Source organism: Anomaloglossus baeobatrachus, chromosome 5 (genome assembly GCF_048569485.1).
Source record: "Anomaloglossus baeobatrachus isolate aAnoBae1 chromosome 5, aAnoBae1.hap1, whole genome shotgun sequence".
Lineage (NCBI taxonomy): Eukaryota > Metazoa > Chordata > Amphibia > Anura > Aromobatidae > Anomaloglossus > Anomaloglossus baeobatrachus.
This window is the reverse complement of record NC_134357.1, coordinates 597173895-597186123: the sequence shown is the minus strand read 5'-3', so window position 1 is coordinate 597186123 and position 12229 is coordinate 597173895. Positions and strand designations below refer to the sequence as shown.

The 12229-nt window shown below is 52.3% G+C and overlaps 1 protein-coding gene across 10 annotated transcripts in view; it reads left to right on the top strand.

Moving 5' to 3' along the window:
- The first annotated feature begins 1272 nt into the window (after positions 1-1272).
- RHBDL3 (rhomboid like 3) overlaps positions 1273-12229 on the top strand; it is a 91032-nt gene continuing 80075 nt past the window's right edge. Inside the window, exons 1-2 of one of the 10 annotated variants that reach the window (XM_075351520.1) lie at positions 1273-1861; positions 1958-4732. In XM_075351520.1, the coding sequence (XP_075207635.1) occupies positions 1397-1861; positions 1958-4732 (3240 nt within the window). In that variant the 5' untranslated portion in view covers positions 1273-1396. Of the gene's footprint in view, positions 4733-12229 lie in introns of all 10 variants that reach the window. The other 9 variants (XM_075351517.1, XM_075351523.1, XM_075351521.1 and 6 more) reach the window with 9 other exon arrangements.

Genomic DNA, 12229 nt, shown 5'->3' with positions numbered 1-12229 from the left:
CTCGTGCTCTTGGTGGGGGTCTCCTGCTCTTGGTGGGGTCTCAGCTCTGGAGTCTCCTGCTCTTGGTGGGGTCTCAGTTCTGGGGTCTCCTGCTCTTGGTGGGGTCTCAGTTCTGGGGTCTCGTGCTCTTGGTGGGGTCTCAGCTCTGGCGTCTCGTGCTCTTGGTGGGGGTCTCCTGCTCTTGGTGGGGTCTCAGCTCTGGAGTCTCCTGCTCTTGGTGGGGTCTCAGCTCTGGTGTCTCCTGCTCTTGGTGGGGGTCTCCTGCTCTTGGTGGGGGTCTCCTGCTCTTGGTGGGGTCTCAGCTCTGGGGTCTCCTGCTCTTGGTGGGTTCTCAGTTTTGGTGTCTCCTGCTCTTGGTGGGGGTCTCAGCTCTGGGGGTCTCAGCTCTGGGGTCTTCTGCTCTTGGTGGGGTCTCAGCTCTGGGGTCTCCTGCTCTTGGTGGGGTCTCACTTCTGGGGTCTTCTGCTCTTGGTGGGGTCTCAGCTCTGGGGTCTCCCACTCTTGGTGGGGTCTCAGCTCTGGCATCTCCTGCTCTTGGTGGGGTCTCAGCTCTGGGGTCTCCTGCTCTTGGTGGGGTCACAGTTCTGGGGTCTTCTGCTCTTGGTGGGGGGTCTCCTGCTCTTGGTGGGGTCTCAGCTCTGGGGTCTTCTGCTCTTGGTGGGTTCTCAGTTTTGGCGTCTCCTGCTCTTGGTGGGGTCTCAGCTGTGGCGTCTCCTGCTCTTGGTGGGGGTCTCCTGCTCTTGGTGGGGGTCTCCTGCTCTTGGTGGGGTCTCAGCTCTGGGGTCTCCTGCTCTTGGTGGGTTCTCAGTTTTGGTGTCTCCTGCTCTTGGTGGGGGTCTCAGCTCTGGGGGTCTTCTGCTCTTGGTGGGGTCTCAGCTCTGGGGTCTCCTGCTCTTGGTGGGGTCTCACTTCTGGGGTCTTCTGCTCTTGGTGGGGTCTCAGCTCTGGGGTCTCCCGCTCTTGGTGGGGGTCTCCTGCTCTTGGTGGGGTCACAGTTCTGGGGTCTTCTGCTCTTGGTGGGGGGTCTCCTGCTCTTGGTGGGGTCTCAGCTCTGGGGTCTCCTGCTCTTGGTGGGGTCTCAGCTCTGGAGTCTTCTGCTCTTGGTGGGGTCTCAGCTGTGGCGTCTCCTGCGCTTGGTGGGGGTCTCCTGCTCTTGGTGGGGTCTCACTGGCATGCTCAGGTTTGGGTGGGGGTCTCCGTGGTGGGCGGGTCCTCTCCTGTGTAATGTGTGTGGCGGTCGGGGGGGCGCTGGAGCTGCAGGAGACTGATGTCAGCCGCTCGGATCATTCTGCCGGAGTCTGCGGCTCGGAGCAGATGGACGCTGCAGCCTCCTCCACAGGGACCGCCCGCAGCAGCAGAGCCCGGCAGCCGGGGACCGGCCACCACTGACCCGAGGATGAGATCGCCTGCAGAGGTGAGAAGTCTCCAGGGGGAGCAGAGACATGGGGGATCCCCTGCAGAGGTGAGAAGTCTCCAGGGGGAGCAGAGACATGGGGGATCCCCTGCAGAGGTCAGCAGTCCGCAGGTGGAGCAGAGTCATGGGGGATCCCCTGCAGAGGTCAGCAGTCCGCAGGTGGAGCAGAGTGATGGGGGATCCCCTGCAGAGGTCAGCAGTCCGCAGGTGGAGCAGAGTCATGGGGGATCGCCTGCAGAGGTCAGCAGTCCGCAGGTGGAGCAGAGACATGGGGGATCCCCTGCAGAGGTCAGCAGTCCGCAGGTGGAGCAGAGACATGGGGGATCCCCTGCAGAGGTCAGCAGTCCGCAGGTGGAGCAGAGACATGGGGGATCCCCTGCAGAGGTCAGCAGTCCGCAGGTGGAGCAGAGACATGGGGGATCCCCTGCAGAGGTCAGCAGTCCGCAGGTGGAGCAGAGTCATGGGGGATCGCCTGCAGAGGTCAGCAGTCCGCAGGTGGAGCAGAGTCATGGGGGATCGCCTGCAGAGGTCAGATGTCTGCAGGTGGAGCAGAGTCATGGGGGATCCCCTGCAGAGGTCAGAAGTCCGCAGGTGGAGCAGAGACATGGGGGATCGCCTGCAGAGGTCAGAAGTCTCCAGGGGGAGCAGAGTGATGGGGAATCCCCTGCAGAGGTCAGATGTCTGCAGGTGGAGCAGAGTGATGGGGGATTCCCTGCAGAGGTCAGCAGTCCGCAGGTGGAGCAGAGTGATGGGGGATTCCCTGCAGAGGTCAGCAGTCCGCAGGTGGAGCAGAGTGATGGGGGATCCCCTGCTGAGGTCAGCAGTCCGCAGGTGGAGCAGAGTAATGGGGGATTCCCTGCAGAGGTCAGCAGTCCGCAGGTGGAGCAGAGTCATGGGGGATCCCCTGCAGAGGTCAGCAGTCCGCAGGTGGAGCAGAGTCATGGGGGATCCCCTGCAGAGGTCAGCAGTCCGCAGGTGGAGCAGAGTGATGGGGGATTCCCTGCAGAGGTCAGCAGTCCGCAGGTGGAGCAGAGTGATGGGGGATTCCCTGCAGAGGTCAGCAGTCCGCAGGTGGAGCAGAGTGATGGGGGGTTCCCTGCAGAGGTCAGCAGTCCGCAGGTGGAGCAGAGTCATGGGGGATCCCCTGCAGAGGTCAGCAGTCCGCAGGTGGAGCAGAGTGATGAGGGATTCCCTGCAGAGGTCAGCAGTCCGCAGGTGGAGCAGAGTGATGGGGGATTCCCTGCAGAGGTCAGCAGTCCGCAGGTGGAGCAGAGTGATGGGGGATTCCCTGCAGAGGTCAGCAGTCCGCAGGTGGAGCAGAGTCATGGGGGATCCCCTGCAGAGGTCAGCAGTCCGCAGGTGGAGCAGAGTGATGGGGGATTCCCTGCAGAGGTCAGCAGTCCGCAGGTGGAGCAGAGTGATGGGGGATTCCCTGCAGAGGTCAGCAGTCCGCAGGTGGAGCAGAGTGATGGGGGATTCCCTGCAGAGGTCAGCAGTCCACAGGTGGAGCAGAGTGATGGGGGATTCCCTGCAGAGGTCAGCAGTCCGCAGGTGGAGCAGAGTGATGGGGGATTCCCTGCAGAGGTCAGCAGTCCGCAGGTGGAGCAGAGTGATGGGGGATTCCCTGCAGAGGTCAGCAGTCCGCAGGTGGAGCAGAGTGATGGGGGATCCCCTGCAGAGGTCAGCAGTCCGCAGGTGGAGCAGAGTGATGGGGGATCCCCTGCAGAGGTCAGCAGTCCGCAGGTGGAGCAGAGTGATGGGGGATTCCCTGCAGAGGTCAGCAGTCCGCAGGTGGAGCATAACGGAAGGTTTCCAGCTCCGAGCTGTTCCCCTTCAGAAGTTACTGGTCAGGATGGCTGCAGTGTCCAGTGCTCCCCAGCAGGGCTAGACACCCCCCATGTGGTGCAGCATAGCATTGCCCCCCAGTGCTCCCCAGCAGGGCTAGACACCCCCCATGTGATGCACAATAGCTTTGCCCCCCAGTGCTCCCCAGCAGGGCTAGACACCCCCCATGTGATGCAGCATAGCTTTGCCCCCCAGTGCTCCCCAGCAGTGGACGGTTTCTCCCTGGAACTGATGAGTTGCTCCCCAGCAGGTGACAATTGCTCCCTGGCAGTGAGCGGTTGGTCCCCATCAGTGATGACTTGCTCCTCAGCAGTGAATAGTTGCTCCTCAAGTGTGGGCGGTTGCTCCCCGGCAGTGACGAGTTGCTCCCCGCCAGTGATGACTTGCTCCTCAGCAGTGGATGGTTGCTGCCCACCAGTGAAGAGTTGCTCCTCAGCTGTGGATGGTTGCTCTTCGCCAGTGAAGAGTTGCTCCCCAGCAGTGAGCGGTTGCTCCCCGGCAGTGATGACTTGCTCCCCAGCAGTGGATGGTTGCTCCCCACCAGTGATGACTTGCTCCCCGGCAGTGATGACTTGCTCCCCAGCAGTGGATGGTTGCTCCCCGCCAGTGAAGAGTTGCTCCCCAGCAGTGGATGGTTGCTCCCCGCCAGTGAAGAGTTGCTCCTTGGCAGTGATGACTTGCTCCTCAACAGTGGATGGTTGCTCCCCGCCAGTGAAGAGTTGCTCCCCAGCTGTGGGCGGTTGCTCCCCGCCAGTGAAGAGTTGCTCCCTGGCAGTGAAGAGTTACTCCCCAGTTGTGGGCGGTTGCTCCCCGCCAGTGAAGAGTTGCTCCCTGTCAGTGAAGAGTTACTCCCCAGTTGTGGGCGGTTGCTCCCCGCCAGTGATGAGTTGCTCCCTGGCAGTGAAGACTTACTCCCCAGCTGTGGGTGGTTGCTCCCCAGCAGTGGATGGTTGCTCCCCGCCAGTGATGAGTTGCTCCCCAGCAGTGGATGGTTGCCCCCCAGCTGTGGGTGGTTGCCCCCCAGCAGTGGATGGTTGCTCCCCGCCAGTCATGAGTTGCTCCCCGCCAGTGATGAGTTGCTCCCCAACAGTGGATGGTTGCTCCCCGGCAGTGATGAGTTGCTCCCCGGCAGTGATGAGTTGCTCCCCAGCTGTGGGCAGTTGCTCCCCAGCAGTGGATGGTTGCTCCCCGCCAGTGAAGAGTTGCTCCCCAGCAGTGGATGGTTGCTCCCCGGCAGTGATGACTTGCTCCCCGGCAGTGATGACTTGCTCCCCGGCTGTGGGTGGTTGCTCCCCACCAGTGAAGAGTTGCTCCCCGGCAGTGGATGGTTGCTCCCCGGCAGTGGATGGTTGCTCCCCGGCAGTGATGAGTTGCTCCCCGGCAGTGATGAGTTGCTCCCCAGCGGTGATGAGTTGCTCTCAGGCGGAGCACATTGAGGTTTTGGAGTCTTCGGATGTCGCACCTGTGACCGCGGTAAGTCGTATTTTGTGCCTCATAATCGGATGTTCCTACTTTAGCGCTAAGTTTAGCTGTGGGGGATTACACCCCCCCTCCCGTAGAGACTTAACCCTTATGTGTTTGGGTTGGGAATGTCTGTAATCTGGAGATGGAAGTCGGGTATATGATCATTATTACACCCGTGCGCCCCTTTACCGCCAGTCACTGCTCCCTAGAATACCACCCCCCTGATCCGAGACCACCCCATACACACAGGATACCCCCATACACTGATAGACGTCACACACAGGAGAACCCCCCCACACTGATAGACGTCACACACAGGAGAAGCCCCCACACTGATAGATCTCACACACAGGAGAAGCCCCCACTGATAGACATTACACACAGGAGATCCCCCCACTGATAGACGTCACACACAGGAGAAACCCCTCCACTGATAGATGTCACACACAGGATACCCCCACACACTGATAGACATCACACACAGGAGAACCCCCCGCACTGATAGACGTCACACACAGGAGAACCCCCCACACTGATAGACGTCACACACAGGAGAACCCCCCACACTGATAGACGCCACACACAGGAGAACCCCCCACACTGATAGACGTCACACACAGGAGAACCCCCCACACTGATAGACGTCACACACAGGAGAACCCCCCACACTGATAGACATCACACACAGGAGATCCCCCCACACTGATAGACGTCACACACAGGAGAACCCCCCACACTGATAGACGTCACACACAGGAGAACCCCCCCCACTGATAGACGTCACACACAGGAGAACCCCCCACACTGATAGACGTCACACACAGGAGAACCCCCCACACTGATAGACGTCACACACAGGAGAACCCCCCACACTGATAGACATCACACACAGGAGATCCCCCCACACTGATAGACGTCACACACAGGAGAACCCCCCACACTGATAGACATCACACACAGGAGAACCCCCCGCACTGATAGACGTCACACACAGGAGAACCCCCCACACTGATAGACATCACACACAGGAGAACCCCCCGCACTGATAGACGTCACACACAGGAGAACACCCAACACTGATAGATGTCACACACAGGAGAACACCCCCACTGATAGACGTCACACACAGGAGAACCCCCCACACTGATAGACATCACACACAGGAGAACCCCCCGCACTGATAGACGTCACACACAGGAGAACCCCCCACACTGATAGACATCACACACAGGAGAACCCCCCGCACTGATAGACGTCACACACAGGAGAACCCCCCGCACTGATAGACGTCACACACAGGAGAACCCCCCACACTGATAGACATCACACACAGGAGAACCCCCCGCACTGATAGACGTCACACACAGGAGAACCCCCCACACTGATAGACGTCACACACAGGAGAACCCCCCCACACTGATAGACGTCACACACAGGAGAACCCCCCACACTGATAGATGTTACACACAGGAGATACCCCCACATTGATAGACGTCACACACAGGAGAACCCCCCACACTGATAGACATCACACACAGGAGAACCCCCCCACTGATAGACATCACACACAGGAGAACACCCAACACTGATAGATGTCACACACAGGAGAACACCCCCACTGATAGACGTCACACACAGGAGAACCCCCCTCCACTGATAGATCTCACACACAGGAGAACCCCCTCCACTGATAGACATCACACACAGGAGAACCCCCTCCACTGATAGATGTCACACACAGGAGAAACCCCTCCACTGATAGACGTCACACAAAGGAGAACCCCCCATGGATAGACATCACACACAGAAGAACCCCCCCACTGATAGATGTCACACACAGGAGAAACCCCTCCACTGATAGATGTCACACACAGGAGAACCCCCCATGGATAGACATCACACATAGAAGAACCCCCCCACTGATAGACATCACACACAGGAGATCCCCCCCACTGATAGACATCACACACAGGAGAACCCCTTCCCCACTGATAGACATCACACACAGGAGATCCCCCCACTGATAGACATCACACACAGGAGAACCCCCCACACTGATAGACATCACACACAGGAGAAACCCCTCCACTGATAGATGTCACACACAGGAGAACCCCCTCCACTGATAGACATCACACACAGGAGAACCCCCTCCACTGATAGATGTCACACACAGGAGAAACCCCTCCACTGATAGACATCACACACAGGAGATCCCCCCCCACACTGATAGACATCACACACAGGAGAACCCCCCCACTGATAGATGTTACACACAGGAGAACCCCCCACTGATAGACATCACACACAGGAGAAGCCCCCCATGGATAGACGTCACACACAGGAGAACCCCTACCCCACTCATAGACGTCACACACAGGAGAACCCCCCCCCCCACTGATAGACATCACACACAGGATAACCCCCCCACTGATAGACATCACACGCAGGAAAACCCCCCACTGATAGACCTCACACACAGGAGATCCCCCCACTGATAGACGTCACACACAGGAGAACCCCCCACACTGATAGATGTCACACACAGGAGAACCCCTTCCCCACTGATAGACATCACACACAGGAGAACGCCCCACACTGATAGACATCACACACAGGAGAACCCCCCACACTGATAGACATCACACACAGGAGATTCCCCCACACTGATAGACATCACACACAGGAGAACCCCCCACACTGATAGACGTCACACACAGGAGAACCCCCCACACTGATAGATGTTACACACAGGAGATCCCCCCACACTGATAGACATCACACACAGGAGAACGCCCCCACTGATAGACGTCATACATAGGAGATCCCCCCCCCCACACTGATAGACATCACACACAGGAGATACCCCCCGCACTGATAGACGTCATACACAGGAGAACCCCCCCCACAATGATAAAGTCACACACAGGAGATGACCAATATCTGATAGCCTGAATCCATCATGTATCCAATAAACCTATTATGTATCTTACGACCTGTATCCTGACGATTTATGTATCCATCATGTATGCAACGACATGTATCCACCATGTACCCGACGACCTTTATTCATAATGTATACGATGACCTGTATGTGACAACCTATATCTATCATGTATCTAATGACCTGTATCCAGCATGTATCCGATGCCCTGTATCTGATGACCTTTGATGACTTGTATCCTTCATGTTCATGACAACCTGTATCCATCATGTATCCGATGACCTGAATCCATCATGTATCTGATGACCTGTATCAATCATGTACCTGATGACCTGTATCAATCATGTAAATGATGACCTGTATCCATCATGTGTCTGATGACCTGTATCCATCATGTATCCGATGACCTGTATCCATCATGTGTCTGTTATCCTGTATCCATCATGTATCCTATGACCTGTATCCATCATGTATCTGATGACCTGTATCCATCATGTATCCTATGACCTGTATCCATCATGTATCCTATGACCTGTATCCATCATGTATCCTATGACCTATACCCATCATTTATCCTATGACCTGTATCCATCATGTATCCTATGACCTGTATCCATCATGTATCCTATGACCTGTATCCATCATGTATCTGATGACCTGTATCCATCATGTATCCTATGACCTGTATCCATCATGTATCCTATGACCTGTATCCATCATGTATCCTATGACCTATACCCATCATTTATCCTATGACCTGTATCCATCATGTATCCGATGACCTGTATCCATCATGTATCCGATGACCTGTATCCATCATGTATCCGATGACCTGTATCCATCATGTATCCGATGACCTGTATCCATCATGTATCCTATGACCTGTATCCATCATGTATCTGATGACCTGTATCCATCATGTACCTGATGACCTGTATCCATCATGTATCTGATGACCTTTATCCATCATGTATTTGATGACCTGTATCCATCATGTATCTGATGACCTGTATCCATCATGTACCTGATGACCTGTATCCATCATGTATCCTATGACCTGTATCCATCATGTATCCTATGACCTGTATCCATCATGTATCCGATGACCTGTATCCATCATGTATCCGATGACCTGTATCCATCATGTATACGATGACCTGTATCCATCATGTACCTGATGACCTGTATCCATCATCTATCTGATGACCTGTATCCATCATGTATCCGATGACCTGTATCCATCATGTATCCAACAATCTGTATTTATCATGTATCTGATGACCTGTATCCATCATGCGTCTGTTATCCTGTATCCATCATGTGTCTGATGACTTGTATCCATCAAGTAGCCGATGACCTGTATCCATCATGTATCCGATGACCTGTATCCATCATGTATCCGATGACCTGTATCCATCATGTATCCGATGACCTGTTCCATCATGTATCCGATGACCTGTATCCATCATGTATTCGATGACCTGTATCTATCTTGTATCCGACAACCTGTATCCATCGTGTATCCAATGACCTGTATCCATCGTGTATCTGACCACTTCCATCCGTCATGTATTCGACGACCTGTATCTGACGATCTTTATCAATTATGTATCTGATGACCTGTATCCATCATGTACCTGATGACCTGTATCCATCATGTATCTGATGACCTGTATCCATCAAGTATCTGATGACCTGTATCCATCATGTATCTGATGACCTGTATCCATCATGTACCTGATGACCTGTATCCATCATGTATCTGGTGACCGGTATCCATCATGTGTCTGATGACCTGTATCCATCATGTATCTGATGACCTGTATCCATCATGTATCTGATGACCTGTATCCATCATGTATCTGATGACCTGTATCCATCATGTATCTGATGACCTGTATCCATCATGTACCTGATGACCTGTATCCATCATGTCTGATGACCTGTATCCATCATGAATCCAATGACCTGTATCCATCATGTGTCTGATGACCTGTATGCATCATGTACCTGATGACCTGTATCCATCATGTATCTGATGACCTGTATCCATCATGTATCTGTGACCTGTATCCATCATGTATCTGATGACCTGTATCCATCATGTATCTGATGACCTGTATCCATCATGTGTCTGATGACCTGTATCCATCATGTGTCTGATGACCTGTATCCATCATGTGTCTGATGACCTGTAACCATCATGTACCTGATGACCTGTAACCATCATGTACCTGATGACGTGTATCCATCATATATCTGATGACCTGTATCCATCATATATCTGATGACCTGTATCCATCATGTATCTGATGACCTGTATCCATCATGTATCTGATGACCTGTATCCATCATGTACCTGATGACCTGTATCCATCATGTACCTGATGACCTGTATCCATCATGTATCCTATGACCTGTATCCATCATGTATCCGATGACCTCTATCCATCATGTATCCGACAACTTGTATCCATCGTGTATCTGACCACTTCCATCCGTCATGTATCCGATGACCTGTATCTGACGATCTTTATCTAATATGTATCTGATGACCTGTATCCATCATGTACCTGATGATCTGTATCCATCATGTATCTGATGACCTGTATCCATCATGTATCTGATGACCTGTATCCATCATGTATCTGATGACCTGTATCCATCATGTACCTGATGACCTGTATCCATCATGTATCTGATGACCTGTATCCATCATGTATCTGATGACCTGTATCCATCATGTATCTGATGACCTGTATCCATCATGTATCTGATGACCTGTATCCATCATGTATCTGATGACCTGTATCCATCATGTACCTGATGACCTGTATCCATCATGTATCTGATGACCTGTATCCATCATGTACCTGATGACCTGTATCCATCATGTATCTGATGACCTGTATCCATCATGTATCTGATGACCTGTATCCATCATGTACCTGATGACCTGTATCCATCATGTGTCTGATGACCTGTATCCATCATGTGTCTGATGACCTGTATCCATCATGTATCTGATGACCTTTATCCATCATGTGCCTGATGACCTGTATCCATCATGTGCCTGATGACCTGTATCCATCATGTATCTGATGACCTGTATCCATCATGTATCTGATGACCTGTATCCATAATGTATCTGATTACCTGTATCCATCATGTATCCGATGACCTGCATCCATCATGTATCCTATGACCTGTATCCATCATGTATCCGATGACCTGTATCCATCATGTATCCGACAACTTGTATCCATCGTGTATCTGACCACTTCCATCCGTCATGTATTCGACGACCTGTATCTGACGATCTTTATCTATTATGTATCTGATGACCTGTATCCATCATGTACCTGATGACCTGTATCCATCATGTATCTGATGACCTGTATCCATCATGTATCTGATGACCTGTATCCATCATGTATCTGATGACCTGTATCCATCATGTATCTGATGACCTGTATCCATCATGTATCTGATTACCTGTATCCATCATGTATCCGATGACCTGTATCCATCATGTATCCTATGACCTGTATCCATCATGTATCCGATGACCTGTATCCATCATGTATCCGATGACCTGTATCCATCGTGTATCTGACCACTTCCATCCGTCATGTATTCGACGACCTGTATCTGACGATCTTTATCTATTATGTATCTGATGACCTGTAACCATCATGTACCTGATGACCTGTAACCATCATGTACCTGATGACGTGTATCCATCATATATCTGATGACCTGTAACCATCATATATCTGATGACCTGTATCCATCATGTATCTGATGACCTGTATCCATCATGTATCTGATGACCTGTATCCATCATGTACCTGATGACCTGTATCCATCATGTACCTGATGACCTGTATCCATCATGTATCCTATGACCTGTATCCATCATGTATCCGATGACCTGTATCCATCATGTATCCGACAACTTGTATCCATCGTGTATCTGACCACTTCCATCCGTCATGTATCCGATGACCTGTATCTGACGATCTTTATCTAATATGTATCTGATGACCTGTATCCATCATGTACCTGATGATCTGTATCCATCATGTATCTGATGACCTGTATCCATCATGTATCTGATGACCTGTATCCATCATGTATCTGATGACCTGTATCCATCATGTACCTGATGACCTGTATCCATCATGTATCTGATGACCTGTATCCATCATGTATCTGATGACCTGTATCCATCATGTATCTGATGACCTGTATCCATCATGTATCTGATTACCTGTATCCATCACGTATCTGATGACCTGTATCCATCATGTACCTGATGACCTGTATCCATCATGTATCTGATGACCTGTATCCATCATGTACCTGATGACCTGTATCCATCATGTATCTGATGACCTGTATCCATCATGTATCTGATGACCTGTATCCATCATGTACCTGATGACCTGTATCCATCATGTGTCTGATGACCTGTATCCATCATGTGTCTGATGACCTGTATCCATCATGTATCTGATGACCTTTATCCATCATGTGCCTGATGACCTGTATCCATCATG